At 32.2% G+C, this 16,397-nt stretch overlaps 1 protein-coding gene across 1 annotated transcript; it reads right to left on the reverse strand.

Moving 5' to 3' along the window:
- Positions 1-697: 697 nt before the first annotated feature.
- Positions 698-16,382, reverse strand: LOC131927786 (enhancer of mRNA-decapping protein 4). The gene is made up of 29 exons (XM_059283606.1): positions 16,116-16,382; positions 15,849-15,888; positions 15,572-15,655; positions 15,210-15,312; positions 15,004-15,109; positions 14,542-14,725; positions 14,277-14,436; positions 13,699-13,809; positions 13,409-13,521; positions 13,132-13,215; positions 12,873-12,968; positions 12,655-12,754; positions 12,310-12,481; positions 11,281-11,395; positions 11,095-11,189; positions 10,861-10,987; positions 9,543-9,708; positions 8,627-8,881; positions 8,194-8,396; positions 7,650-7,793; positions 6,385-6,424; positions 6,011-6,257; positions 5,503-5,658; positions 5,303-5,418; positions 4,889-5,054; positions 4,540-4,723; positions 3,328-3,544; positions 2,868-3,031; positions 698-1,224 (listed from the first exon to the last, which is right to left on the reverse strand). The coding sequence occupies exons 1-29, from the start codon at positions 16,216-16,218 to the stop codon at positions 1,044-1,046; spliced, it is 4,032 nt and encodes a 1,343-aa protein (XP_059139589.1). The 5' UTR covers positions 16,219-16,382; the 3' UTR covers positions 698-1,043.
- Between the last annotated feature and the right edge of the window lie 15 nt (positions 16,383-16,397).

A 16,397-nucleotide genomic window follows, 5' to 3' on the forward strand; every position in this document is an offset into this window, starting at 1 on the left:
ATTCAGTAATATAATCTATATCATGATAAGAATGGACGAATTTCTGTATAAAAATGTACAACTAAATTGTATCGGTTTTTAGAGTCTTAAAGAGTGAAAAATAACACAACTTATTAACACCCTGAAATACTGGGACAAAAGGGCTAAAAGCTCTTGACAGATCAAAGTTCCTTGAAATCTTTTAAAACTTTAATGTTATTTTGTCATACCACAAATGTAACAATAGAATGTAACAATTTCATGTTTAGGAAAAAAATTAATAATAAAATTTTGACTCTCATTATTTTTGTTTAAAAAAATACAAATCTAAACCAAATATACATGCTAAGATACAATTATTTCAAATTATTCTAAATTGTTTTTTTTTTGTGTGATTTGGTTTGATAAGTCATTAAAAAAATGTAAGATTACATCAAGATTTACATGCATACAATTTTCATAACAATTAAATTATTATTAGAATAATAACTAAATTATAATATATATATAACAATTAAGTTATCATCTGTATAACAACTTCAGTATATTTATAACTACTAAAGTATCGTATTTATAACTAATAAAGTATTATATTTATAACAACTTAATCATCATATTTATAACAACTAAATTATCACATTTATAACAACTAAATTATCATATTTATAACAACTAAATCTTTAAGTTTTTAAACAAAAATATTTTTTTTAAATCCAGCTTCAACACTGAAGATTAATGTAAGAAATGCAACAAAAATAATTAAATAATGAATTTTTATATTGGTACCTCATGTATCAAATGTGTTTAACTGAACTGAAGAGAAAGCTTTGCCATAAACATTTTACTATTAATTAATGATGACTGTTATGTGTCAAGAATAGCTATGTCATGATGCTAGATGTTAAAACAAAATTTTAATCTATCAAATACAATTTTTAATGTATAAAGGGCAGATAATACAACACCAAGAAGAATAACTTTCAGCAGCAGTACAAGACACTAAATTTAAAACCAGATCAATGAATCTTCAAATTGTTTAAAAAACTAAATTAGTATCAGCTCTATCAAGTGGTCAGAGACTTGGCAGCCATTATAAGAAATTTGACAGCCTTGATTTTTTTAGCATCTCCCCCATGGGCATCTGTTGTCTGGAGGCGCTGGACTAGCCCAGCCAGAACATGAGGTATGTGTTCCGAGGTAGTTGGCTGATCTGCGTCTAGGCTTAAAACAGCTCCTTTTAAATACCTGAAACGGTAAAGTATGAAAATTTAAGATATGGACAATTTAATTCATTTTAAAATAAAAATTCTTTTCTAAATTGGCAGACTTGAAACTTACTTTAATTTCAAATCAAAATTCTTTTCTAGATTGGCAGACTTGAAACTTACTTTAATTTCAAATCAAAATTCTTTTCTAGATTGGCAGACTTGAAACTTACTTTAATTTCAAATCAAAATTCTTTTCTAAATTGGCAGACTTGAAACTTATTTTAATTTCAAATCAAAATTCTTTTCTAGATTGGCAGACTTGAAACTTACTTTAATTTCAAATCAAAATTCCTTTCTAAATTGGCAGACTTGAAACTTACTTTAATTTCAAATCAAAATTCTTTTCTAGATTGGCAGACTTGAAACTTACTTTAATTTCAAATCAAAATTCTTTTCTAAATTGGCAGACTTGAAACTTACTTTAATTTCAAATCAAAATTCTTTTCTAGATTGGCAGACTTGAAACTTACTTTAATTTCAAATCAAAATTCTTTTCTAGATTGGCAGACTTGAAACTTACTTTAATTTCAAATCAAAATTCTTTTCTAGATTGGCAGACTTGAAACTTACTTTAATTTCAAATCAAAATTCTTTTCTAGATTGGCAGACTTGAAACTTACTTTAATTTCAAATCAAAATTCTTTTCTAAATTGGCAGACTTGAAACTTACTTTAATTTCAAATCAAAATTCTTTTCTAGATTGGCAGACTTGAAACTTACTTTAATTTCAAATCAAAATTCTTTTCTAGATTGGCAGACTTGAAACTTACTTTAATTTCAAATCAAAATTCTTTTCTAGATTGGCAGACTTGAAACTTACTTTAATTTCAAATCAAAATTCTTTTCTAGATTGGCAGACTTGAAACTTACTTTAATTTCAAATCAAAATTCCTTTCTAAATTGGCAGACTTGAAACTTACTTTAATTTCAAATCAAAATTCTTTTCTAGATTGGCAGACTTGAAACTTACTTTAATTTCAAATCAAAATTCTTTTCTAAATTGGCAGACTTGAAACTTACTTTAATTTCAAATCAAAATTCTTTTCTAGATTGGCAGACTTGAAACTTACTTTAATTTCAAATCAAAATTCTTTTCTAAATTGGCAGACTTGAAACTTACTTTAATTTCAAATCAAAATTCTTTTCTAGATTGGCAGACTTGAAACTTACTTTAATTTCAAATCAAAATTCTTTTCTAGATTGGCAGACTTGAAACTTACTTTAATTTCAAATCAAAATTCTTTTCTAGATTGGCAGACTTGAAACTTACTTTAATTTCAAATCAAAATTCTTTTCTAGATTGGCAGACTTGAAACTTACTTTAATTTCAAATCAAAATTCTTTTCTAGATTGGCAGACTTGAAACTTACTTTAATTTCAAATCAAAATTCTTTTCTAGATTGGCAGACTTGAAACTTACTTTAATTTCAAATCAAAATTCTTTTCTAGATTGGCAGACTTGAAACTTACTTTAATTTCAAATCAAAATTCTTTTCTAGATTGGCAGACTTGAAACTTACTTTAATTTCAAATCAAAATTCTTTTCTAGATTGGCAGACTTGAAACTTACTTTAATTTCAAATCAAAATTCTTTTCTAGATTGGCAGACTTGAAACTTACTTTAATTTCAAATCAAAATTCTTTTCTAGATTGGCAGACAGTTGGCTGATGAGTGAGAGGAGTACTGGCTGGGTGAGAGGGCATTTCTTCTGTGAAAATATCTCCAGAGGTTTGGCTACCTCACATGTATACACCACAAGTTCAAGGTTACTGGCTGACAATGCCTGGTAGAAAAGGAAGTTTGGTTAACATAGGAAGGGAAACAAAAGGCTCACTTCATATGATTATTCCTTGCATTGTTTATGGTAAAATTGAAAAAATAAATTGCAACTAAATTTGGTCTTTGTTCATATAAATGGACTTTGAAATGAAGAGTCAAGTATTGTGTGTTCTTATAACTTTTACACATATGACTGCAAGTAAACTATTTGATATTTTACTAAGCTTGTATTAGCCAGTGCCTTTTAAGGATGAAGAAGAACTGTTTTGTATGGTTGTCTGAAATAATAGAAACTCTTACACATTGAAAAGCTTCATTGACTCTACCAGCACGCAGCTCCCTCATGATCTTATCCTTGCTACTTTCTTCTTCAACAGTTAACGGCACAGGTGTCGCTGCTGTAGATCTCAGATAGGAAGAAAGTTGATTGCTTATTGTAGCTCCATGTTCACGCAGTGATGAACCCACTTCCTCTTTCACTATCTTTTTAACTTCCTTCAGGATATCATCCTTGAAGCTGGAGAAAAAAATGTTTTCACATTGTACCAATATTAACCTTTTATAGATGACATGATCAATGCCAAAAGAGTTTCTTACATCTCAGACACTAACAGTAGATCATTGTCTATTTATTTGTTCAGGGCCCTTAAGAGAACTGATGGTTAATTTGTGCACATTGAGAACAACTATTTCTATAGCATTAGAAGTGTGTGGGTGATACAAACCAATCACACAATTTTTTACAACCAATATTTAATCAACCATATAAGTTTTAAACCCAACTATATAAAAAAAAATGGGCTCCTAGCAGAAGGATATAAAATATCTACACTAAGCCCAATTTTAAAGTATATAATTTTCCTAACCTGCTTCAGTCCACTAGTAGTATTATAAATCCATCTTACCCACTTGAGTACAGATATAAAATCCATCTTACCCACTTGAGTACAAATATAAAATCCATCTTACCCACTTGAGTACAGATATAAAATCCATCTTACCCACTTGAGTACAGATATAAAATCCATCTTACCCACTTGAGTACAAATATAAAATCCATCTTACCCACTTGAGCACAGATATAAAATCCATCTTACCCACTTGAGTACAAATATAAAATCAATCTTACCCACTTGAGTACAAATATAAAATCCATCTTACCCACTTGAGTACAGATATAAAATCCATCTTACCCACTTGAGTACAGATATAAAATCCATCTTACCCACTTGAGTACAAATATAAAATCCATCTTACCCACTTGAGTACAGATATAAAATCCATCTTACCCACTTGAGTACAGATATAAAATCCATCTTACCCACTTGAGTACAAATATAAAATCAATCTTACCCACTTGAGTACAAATATAAAATCCATCTTACCCACTTGAGTACAGATATAAAATCCATCTTACCCACTTGAGTACAAATATAAAATCCATCTTACCCACTTGAGTACAGATATAAAATCCATCTAACCCACTGAGTACAGATATAAAATCCATCTTACCCACTTAATGCATCATTGACCTGGCCGCCCAGTTCATTCCTTACACTGGTCACAACTAAATTCTTCATCTGGTCAATGCTCTGCACAAATCTTTGTTCAGCCCCTTCCATCCTGCTAACAATATCTTGTGCAGCCACACGTTCCTTCAGCATCTGATCTACATTTTGACGCATGTACAGCTGGTCTATAAAATGGACACAATACTATAAGTAAACAATATGAAAATTTTCAAGTTTAATTAATGAGATAATAAGGAATAAATAATAATAACAAGAACAATAATAATAAATAAACTGCAATTTGTTAAATATTTACAAATTAGATTGTCAGAATCTAAAAAAAAACTTACATTCTTTGGTGCCCTGCTGAAATATCCCATGTACATCCCTGACTGTTTTTTCCATGGTGGCTTTAAATGCAGGTAACATGGAGACCTTGAATGTGTCAGTGTAGGCCTGTTGCATCTGTTGGTAGATGGCGTCTCCCACAGAGGTGGCTAGTACATCCATGGTGGACTGGTGGGTGAAGGCAAATATAATAGAGGTCAATGGGGAGCAGAGGGCAAAGGTCATACAGGTCAATGGGGAGCAGAGGGCAAAGGTCATGCATACAGGTCAATGGTGAATATAGGGCAAAGGTCATGCACACAGGTCAATGGGGAGCAGAGGGCAAACTTTATACACACAGGTCAATGGGCAGTAGAAGGTAAATGTCATACTGGTCAATAGGAGAGCAATCCTATTTCTCAAATGAAAATATCTACCTTTGATTTGACTGCTTTAGCTATGTTGTCTTTGAGCAGGGAGTCACATGCAGTAAGTCTGTGGGCAACTTCCTGATGGATCTTCTCTTTCATTGGCTCAATGAACCTGTGTAAAGCTAATAGTAACAAAAAATTAGAGTATTAATGCAACATTATGGTGTAATGATGACAACTCTGTACTTCTGGTACAATCAACCTACCTGGGTTGACAGTTTGTTTAATTTCAGATCTTAAAACAGAAGCAACGTTGTCCTTAACACTGCGAGACATTTGCTCAATGACAGCAGTTTGTAGTGCATCATCTCTCTGTTTACGTACAACATCACTTTGTTTTAAGGAGTCCTGCAATCTCTGAGGTAATCTAGTTAAGAAAAACTTCTAGTTATTCAAACTGAGAAATAATTTTTTTTTTAAAAACAAAGCACAAACTGTCATTTCTGATATCCCTTAAAACAAAGGGAATACATCAAAGTTGTCGCAAAAACAAAAGGCTTATTGTGTCCTACTGAGGAGTCAAGTTTTTAAGACACGACCTCCGCCATAGGCTAGAGCCTACAACTCATGAAATGGGTGGTATTATTTTTGCCTCCAGTACATACACAAATAAATGTTTTAGGAAACAAAATATCTTATCTAAATAAACAAGTTTGTTCATCTACAATTAAATAAAATATAATTTAAGACTAAACTTGAATAGATAAAGGATATTTTCTCTCTGCATATGTTGGGCCAGAGAATGTTCCATGCGTGTGACAAGAATGTCTTCCAACTTGCTGATATCTTTCTCTAAAGATGGCTGCTGGGCTGCCATCTGCTGTATCTGCTGCTGCTCCATCTGGTGGCGGTGCAGCTGTAGCTGAATCTCTCTCTGCCTGTTCAGCTCTGACTGCATATCCTGCATTAGCTTCTGCTGCTGGCGGAGTTGGGATGCTAAGTTGGCTATACTGGAATCTATCTGTAACAACATCATCAAGATGATTCTTAGGTTGGCTTCATTTTACATTTTGTAAGCAGAAAAAGGTATAACATTTATTTTAGGAGAAGCTACACATTTTAAGATAGATTTAAAAATAAAAACTTACACTTGTTAAGACATTGACTGGGGTCTCAAAATGATTTCGTCTGCAATAAAAAAAATTATTCTGACTTATGAACAAGGCTTAATTTTATATTACGTACTATGCTTAAAATCTACCAGCAAAAATTCACCAGTAAAATGTGTTTGTTATTTCTATATTTAAAAAAAAAATTGGCTATCTTAATTCTTCAACATAAATGGCCAGCAAATAGATATGTGTTACATCATAGACTTACCTGTGTCATCTCTAGATAAGTGTTACACCCATGTTAGACTTACCTGTGTGATCTCTAGATAATTGTTACATCTATCTTAGACTTACCTATGTGACCTCTAGATAAGTGTTACATCCATCTTAGACTTACCTGTGTGATCTCTAGATAATTGTTACATCTATCTTAGACTTACCTATGTGACCTCTAGATAAGTGTTACATCCATCTTAGACTTACCTGTGTGATCTCTAGATAATTGTTACATCCATCTTAGACTTACCTGTGTGATCTCTAGATAAGTGTTACATCCATCTTAGACTTACCTATGTGATCTCTAGATAATTGTTACATCCATCTTAGACTTACCTGTGTGATCTCTAGATAATTGTTACATCCATCTTAGACTTACCTATGTGATCTCTAGATAATTGTTACATCCATCTTAGACTTACCTGTGTGATCTCTAGACAAATATTACACCCATCTTAGACTTACCTGTGTGATCTCTAGATAATTGTTACATCCATCTTAGACTTACCTGTGTGATCTCTAGATAATTGTTACATCCATCTTAGACTTACCTATGTGATCTCTAGATAATTGTTACATCCATCTTAGACTTACCTGTGTGATCTCTAGACAAATATTACACCCATCTTAGACTTACCTGTGTGATCTCTAGATAATTGTTACATCCATCTTAGACTTACCTGTGTGATCTCTAGACAAATATTACACCCATCTTAGACTTACCTGTGTGATCTCTTGACAAATATTACACCCATCTTAGACTTACCTGTGTGATCTCTAGACAAATATTACACCCATCTTAGACTTACCTGTGTGATCTCTAGATAAGTGTTACATCCATCTTAGACTTACCTGTGTGATCTCTAGACAAATATTACACCCATCTTAGACTTACCTGTGTGATCTCTAGACAAATATTACACCCATCTTAGACTTACATGTGTGATCTCTAGATAAGTGTTACATCCATCTTAGACTTACCTGTGTGATCTCTAGATAACTGTTACATCTATCTTAAGACTTACCTGTGTGATCTCTTGTTGTAGCCAACCTCCAGTGCTGTGTTGTTTTCATCTGTTTCTTCATCTACATGTCTCTGGATAATTTCCTCTACTTCCGCTTCATCATTTTCATCATCAAAAAAATCTTTCTCATCCTCCTCTTGAGTGCTGTGTGATTCAAATTACATTTCTCTTACAGTTGTACCAATTTTGAATCACAGTGTGTGGTAGTGTGTGGGGTTAGGGAAGTATATAATCATTAGTATTTTGCTAGATACCCTTCCCATTGAAATGCAGTATCCCTCAAAGCATAACCACCCCTAAAGACAACTCTTGGTTGTTTTCACATTTTATTAGTTATTGTCCATATTAAATATTTTACATGATTCTTGTAAAAGATAAGACAAACAATTTTACATCTAATCCCAGTAGGTTGAAATTTTTTTTTAAACAGGTTAGTTTTTATCCCGCCTCTTACAGAACATTAGAATATATTACTGTTGTAAATATATTTAAGAATACAACATTGTATCTTATAAATGTCTCTGTAATTCAAAAGAATGCTAACCTTTGTTCAATGGCAGCACTGACAAGCCTTTTAGCTTCTGTGGAGACATCAGGAGGTTCAGGCCATAAAACTTCTTTTTTCTCTTCATGTTCTTCTAGGCCTATTGTTTCTATCTCCTCCTCAACATCTTCCTGCAAGCCAAGAGCTTCAGCCACTTCTTTATCATTTTCATCATAGCCATCTTCTTCCTTACCATGGTTACTCTGAAAGAATAGTGTATCATGAACCATAAAATGTGAGACAGTAAAGACTAAACTATGAAAAATTGTGCAATAGCACAGAATCATCTCATCAATATGGACCATAAAATGTAGGACAGTAAAGACTAAACTATGTGACATGGTTTACCAGCACAGAATCACCTCACTAACAAAAACAACAGCTACTGTAATAAACACTAATTATTAAAAAAATTATTAAAAATTTATTTTACCATTAAACAGCTGACAGGAAACTGTCCAGTGCTGAATTCTGGTTCTTTAGAACTGGCAAGCGCTTGTGTGCCAGAGAACAACTCATCCAGGATGTCCTGGTTAGAGCGGGTCGAGGCATTAAGGGACTGATTGGCAGAGCCTGGGATTCTGGGATTTCTTGGGGTGGCCAGCTCATCTTCTTCCACTGATGTCACAGGTGGTAGTGGAACATCTGACAGACTCACATGACCAGGGGATGGCTTGCTAGTCGGGGTCTACAATAGGAAAACAATGAGTTTACAATAAGCTTGAAAAGTCTATGTCATTATACTAAATTTAAAAAAAATATCATTTAAAAAATACGACAAGCAATAAAGTTATAATTTATAATGATTTTTAATTTTAGAAAATTAAAGCAGTTTGGGAACCATACTTTGATTTTCATACTTGTACATTGAAGATAAGCAGTTGAAAAGAATTTTAGAACTATTTTATCAATTCAAATATTTTTAACCCCCCCCCCCCCCTCCTCAACCTCTCCTTGAAGTAAACCAGTGGCCAGGGAAAGTAAAACAATGAAAGTCACAACAATTGTTTTCTATTATAAATATGCAATGGCGGTCATTGGGTATAGCCTAGTAGTTTATGTAGAATAATCTAACATCCCCTATTACCACAACACCCTGACTCTACTAATCCAAATAAAAAATAAAAGTGTTAGCTAAATTGCTATTATATTACTAGTTATTATTTGTTTGACTATTTCTGAAACCGAAAGTGTTTTTGCACTTATTTCTCAAATGTTATGAAATATTCAATTTTGGTTGAAAAATATACTTTCTAGCAACAACTATTTGGAACAATTTATTTGACCTGTATGAGGATGCTATTTGGTGTCATGATTGATGAAGGATCAAAAGAAACAATTTATTTGACCTGTATGAGGATGCTATTTGGTGTCATGATTGATGAAGGATCAAAAGAACTGCGGGGTGAATGCAGGCCTAAAATGTCATCATTCATGGCTGTCACGTTGGTAAAGCTACTTGTGCTGGACATGCTGACCTGGCTCACATCCATCTGAGGGTTGCCTTTAACAGCACTGAAAAGATAAAAATTACACAAGGGTTGCCTTTAACAGCACTGAAAAGATAAAAATTACATGAGGGTTGCCTTTAACAGCACTGAAAAGATAAAAATTACACGAGGGTTGCCTTTAACAGCACTGAAAAGATAAAAATTACACAAGGGTTGCCTTTAACAGCACTGAAAAGATAAAAATTACACGAGGGTTGCCTTTAACAGCACTGAAAAGATAAAAATTACACAAGGGTTGCCTTTAACAGCACTGAAAAGATAAAAATTACACAAGGGTTGCCTTTAACAGCACTGAAAAGATAAAAATTACATGAGGGTTGCCTTTAACAGCACTGAAAAGATAAAAATTACACGAGGGTTGCCTTTAACAGCACTAAAAGATAAAAATTACATGAGGGTTGCCTTTAACAGCACTGAAAAGATAAAAATTACACGAGGGTTGCCTTTAACAGCACTGAAAAGATAAAAATTACACGAGGGTTGCCTTTAACAGCACAGAAAAGATAAAAATTACACGAGGGTTGCCTTTAACAGCACTAAAAGATAAAAATTACATGAGGGTTGCCTTTAACAGCACTGAAAAGAAAAATTACACGAGGATTGCCTTTAACAGCACTGAAAAGATAAAAATTACACAAGGGTTGCCTTTAACAGTACTGAAAAAATAAAAATTACACTTGCAAACACATCTAGTAATCTGATCTATAGACTAAAAAATTTGATCCACTAAAGCTCACCAAACAATTGAATATTTATAAAAAAGGTTCTGCACCTGTGAGAGGTAATAGAAGAATTATCTATCGTAGTTTTAAACAGGTCATGAAAATGTAAATGCCAGGACAGTGCTGTAGTCTACTGCATTAATTAGTCAACAGTGTAAAATATTGGCATATTTTTCAATGCGCTCTATTTGTGAACAATTCTCACAATATAATAAAGAATCCTAATCTATTCTTAACATCAGTTTGTTTAAAATTTTGATCTTTAAAGATACATGTTGAAAAACACTTTTGGAACTATAAATGGTGTCTATAAGTTAGTTTTTTCAAGAAAATCCATCAGAATTTTTTTTTTCTTTCTAATCTTTGTTTAAGCATTCTCTAAAATAAATATTTTACTAAACAAAATATCCTATCTAAATAAACTGCTAACATACCTAGGACTTGAGACAGCAAATGCTTGAGGGGTCATGAGAACAGGCTGAGAATTGATTTGGTTACTGGATACATCATTGCTAACTTCACTCTGGTCAATGCTCAGGTCAGAAAGCATGTCTCGCAAGCCTCAACAAAAACATATAAATCCAATTAGATAACAGCAAACAAGGGTCAAAACAATACATGCTAAAGGCAACAAACTACAGCAGCATAAATAGAAATAAAATGTCTACCTATCTCTTCCTGAGAAATGGAGCTTATACTTTGAGTGTAGAGATGTTGTACACTGGTTTCTGGGCGGTAGCGAATCAACAGTTCCTGCAAGGTCCTGTGAGAATTGACCATTTATCATGTAATATAGTTAATCTTGAAGGGAAATATGTTACCATTGAAAAATGTGTGGTACAGCTTCAACCTACTTTGTGTGTATCCCATACATCTTGATCTGTACACCTGTGGTGACTTTCCCTTCCATGTCAGCTACATTTCTGCCTTCTTGGACATCTTCATCCCCATCATTTTCATCTAGCTCTCCTGAAATAATTTTTTTATAATTACAATAAGTTAAAATGGAAAATTACATTTAAAAAAAAATAATTGTAAAAAGAAGAAGTGCAATAAGGGAAGTAAGTAAATCTTTACAATTGTGGATTCTAGTTACACAATGTCATTTGTAATTTAGTTGTAGTTACTTTAGCAGGGTTCATGTACCTTAGTTGTTAACAAATTTCAGGAGTTTATTTAAGGAGAAAAAAGATAAAAGTGCAGGACTTTTCAAAGCTTAGTTGATAAGACTTCACTTGCTGATAAATTGTTAACTGGCATACTAATGTAATTTTCCTTGGTACAATAAAACAATCAGGCTCTATGACTGTGTTTTACCATTTTTTAAACTAGTTTTTCAGGTTTCTGGGTCTGCTATATAAGGAATGTAGGTATTAAATAGACTACATCACCTCAATGTTAATCAACATAGGGCAAGCCTTGCAGTTTATAAGGCCTTACAGAAAGAAAGTTAATACATTATTGCCCATTCTAAAAATTATGTCCCTATTTTGCCTAAAAAGAGATACAATTTTTTTTCTCAATTTAAAATTGGAATTGTTTAAATTTCAGGAAATTTGTTTAAATTTCAGAAGATTTTAAGTTACTCCAGGAGAACCACAGGAGGGTGCATGATCCATGAATAACTACATTTGCAATTTACATCTCCATTTACAATATATCTAGAGATGTATGGTACATATTAAAATATAAAATGACAAATACTATAATAATATGAAATACTATATGTCAGCCACCTGCACTGGCACATTTCCAATCCCTTATACAATCATGTTTTACAATCATAGTAGTGTGAGCCAGGGGACATATAACAATCTCAAGCAAGAACTGCACTTGATAAACTGTGCCAACCCATATCTTTTACCAAACTTAAACTAAGTTACCTGTTGTGATTTCATCCAAATGGGAATCATTTGCAGAATGTTTGAACTTTTTCATGCCGGCCTCAAAAATGGCAAAGCTAAGACAAGACTGAGCTAAAGTGAACTGAGATATGGAGCTAACATGGGAAGTGCTATTGCTGTAGTTTTGATAGATCTGAAGGATGTACAGTTTCTGGAATGATGGCAAACAATTATAAATAAGTTTCAGTGTCACTGAAAAACAATACTGATATAAAAAGAAAGTAAATTTAATACACAATGAAAAATCTAACCAATATAAAAAAAAAGCCTTGATATTCTATGTGGAATACAGTGTCCAGTAAAGGAATAAAACCACTCTCTTACCTGAGCATTTATGTCTGATAAAGCCAGGTATTTTGAAGTTAAGTCAATTTCTGACTTCAAATGAAGAACTTGATCAGGATCACCAAGAGGGGAATGGAATCTATCCCAACAAAGGAGAAATGTAAAACAATATTAAAACAGCAAGTACTACTCGTTTTGTTTTTAAAAGAACATATTAAGAAGTAGCTTAAATATGAATTGATTGAAGCCAAACTGACGTGATTGTCTGAACACAAGCCCAGGTCTCACAGCTCCAAAGTTTAATCTCTGTGTTATGACGGGCTCCAGTAAGAGCAAACTTCCACAGCTGTAAGCTGTAACACAAAGATGAATAGAAATCAAATACAAATATGAAGTAATCTTATTTTAAAAATTAAAATTTAAACAAAATACATAATTCTTAAATTTCTTACAAGTTTTTTTTTGTTAGTGTTTAATTTAAATCAATTCTAATCCGATCACATTGCTAATACTCACTCTGAAACAGGATGCTTGTGGTCATCTAGAAAATAGAGACTTGTGACAGGCTGTCCATCATGTGGGTTCCAGTCATACATGCACCTGTTGTATTTGAAACATTCAACAGCATTAAGAATGGTTCTAACAAGACTTTTAATTAAGTTCTATGGAAAGGACAATTTAAATGTTATTAAAATAGAAGACTTCTACACATCTGAATCCTTATGCTATTTTTACAAAGTTACATCTACAAGACAAACAATACTAAACATAAGAAAAAAAATTCTCTACTCACTCTGTCTCAGAGCTTTCCCCTTCTAAATCAACCAAGAAGAACTTTACTATCCCAGAAAGGTATGCCACTGCAATAGCGGACCCATCTGGTGCAAATGCTGCATTTACTACAGGCTGCAGATGGAGACAAAGTAATGGGATATATCTAGGTGACTTAGCTTTAACATTAAAATTTTTAAAATATCTTTGTAAAATTTCCACGTTATATTTATTAATAGCATAACTCAGTTTTAAAAACAAGATTACTGTTTCTATATTTACTAATCAGAATGACATGAACTAGCCACTTACCATCATCTTTTCAAATGGTTCCACACACATAACACCTGATGCCACTTTCTTGGATGACAAAGGTCCAGGGCCATATTGTCTAGCTACAAGATCCACATTCCAGACTTCAGCCTGAAACATGATCATCCTTTTACATTGGGTATTATACATTTATGCAGTAGAAGCGATGTGTTCTTTCTTTATCAGTTTGTTTGTTTTTTATTTAGTCAGTGGTATTGTAATTATAAAGCAATTTCAATTATATATGCATATATATTTTTAATATTTATTCTTCAGTAAAATATCTAAAACTTATTTTCAAAAGATTTTAAAAATTATTTTATAACTTTTTACATAAATGCTTATAAGCGTAACCCCTTTAAATTAAAACTTCAAAGGAAATAAATTCATATAGAATAGCTGAAATACTGTAATATCATTCTAAAATTGTCCTCTGAGAGGAAATATCATATTTTTATATACATGTATTTAAAGCTGTAGATTTTCATTTATACGATCTCACATTTCTAGTCTATGCCTCAACAAAGTTTGAAAATGTGATTCATAAAAAAAAAATGTATGCAAAAATTATGCCTTACCTCTGTTCCATGTAAGAAGACTAACATTTTAGCAGGGTCAATAGAATCAGTGTCAGCTTCATCTTCTGGCATATATGGACACCAAATGACCCGCGTCAACAGGCGATACTTTGATTCAATACCATAAATCTCTTTCTCAACATGGAGTATTAAAGTATGACTTAATTGGTTAAGGAATTTTTTTTTTTGTTTTTAATTTTCATTCATCAATAATTAGTAAAACATAATTAAGTGGGTCTAAATACAGAGGGAAAAATAAGGATACGAAATTTTGTCCCCCTCCTCAGTGAGGGAGTAAACAAACAAATTTCCACCCTCATCAGCAGCAGCCAGGTATACATCGTCAGACAATGCAAATGAGATGTCCATAACTGTACCACTGAAAAACTTTAACAGGACTCTGTCAGCAGACTTCCTGGATATTACTCGAACATTACCACTTTCTTTTCCTATGTATGAAATAAAGTTCATAATAAAACTCAAAACAATATTTTTAAAATCCGAAATGGATGTAAAAGAATTTCTAAAAAACGTTTTTCGCTAATGTACAGATGAAATTAATTAGCAACCACATTTTAATAAAACTTAGGGAACTCTATCTTGTGTGATATATGACTGAATAAGGTGATTTGTTATGAAAAAATTAGAGAAACTAAATCAGCCAATCAAATACAAGAAAACAATCTTAAAGTAACACAAGCCAATAAAAATACACTATAAAACAAACCTTTTATAACAAAAGCTACAAAAACCAAATCTCTGTGAACAGCAACGAGATTACCATGGTAATACTTTGATTCCCAGCTAAAGTTTACAATTGGTGTCACCTTAACCTGAAAAGAAATTATCATTTTAAAAAAGTGAAATTTAAAATTTAATAAATAGGCCTATATGAAAATAAACCTAAATGATTACAAAATTTAAATCAAATACCTTATTGCTAGCTGAAGATGCAGCTGTAGAGGGTGCAACATAAATATCTACATCTGGACTGTAAACACTAGCTCCACTTTCATCAATATTTTCAGCAAGATCACTAAACAAATTAAACAACAAAATCTTTGCAGTTTTAAATAAGAAGTGAGTGTAGGTTTGGGTTTTTAAAACAAAAACTTAAAAGACAAATCAGGGATGGGTAGGGTATGTAATCTAAGTATTAATTTACAAACAAAAATATAATAAATTCTGCCCCTACAAAATCAATCTTAAAAATCAATTAATAATCTATTAGGCCTACATAAAAAGGAGAAAATTTTAAAGAAATTATTTTTCTTAATGAACAACTATTCTCCTACATAATTTGTGGTGGCCTGTTTCCAATTAAAGTTTTCATTGCTTGAGTTAAGGTCCGAGATTCTCCATCATCTCCTGAGGCAGTTCTAAAATAACACAGCATAATTATAATGTTTAAGCCTATTAGTTATATATAAAATAATAATAGGCCTATATAGGGCATAGGCCTATTTAATTTATGAATTTATTAAATTCAACGAAACAATTGTCAAGACACAAACAACAACGGAAGAGCTCAAAATAACTTTTTTTCAACAAAACAAAAAATATGTTACTTACACTGTGTCAGATAGTAAACTTTGTCTTTCTTGATTAAGGCCTAAAGATAAAATTGGAATTGATTAAATTATCTTAAAATTATTTAGGCCTACATACTACATACTATTTAGTTTACGAAACAAGTGTCACAGTCACAGTGATAGGCCTCGGTCTAAATTAATTTTAAATAGGCCTATGCCTAATGGCTAATAATTCCCTAAACAAAATGCTCAGTATTAGACTAAAAAATGACCAAAACTAGATTCTAGATCAAATCTACTAATCTACCTGTATTATTTCCTTCAGTGTTTAATGCTTGAAGCTCACGAATAAACATGCTCGTGTCAGTGCTTGCTGTTCCAATTGTTGATAACCCATCGTCGCTCTCCATAATTTAATTTTAATCCCAAATTCGCCGAAAAACACAAATGTGTCACCTTAGTTTAATGTATTTATTATTACTGTTACCACAGTATTGATTCCAACCATTAGACTTCCTTAGAACTTTACGTATAAATTAAAAAAATAAACAAAACGGTAGGATACTGCAAGAAAATGTGTACTGTTATT

This window comes from Physella acuta, unplaced genomic scaffold (genome assembly GCF_028476545.2).
Source record: "Physella acuta isolate Inbredline_101_S28 unplaced genomic scaffold, ASM2847654v3 ptg001440l, whole genome shotgun sequence".
NCBI lineage: Eukaryota > Metazoa > Mollusca > Gastropoda > Physidae > Physella > Physella acuta.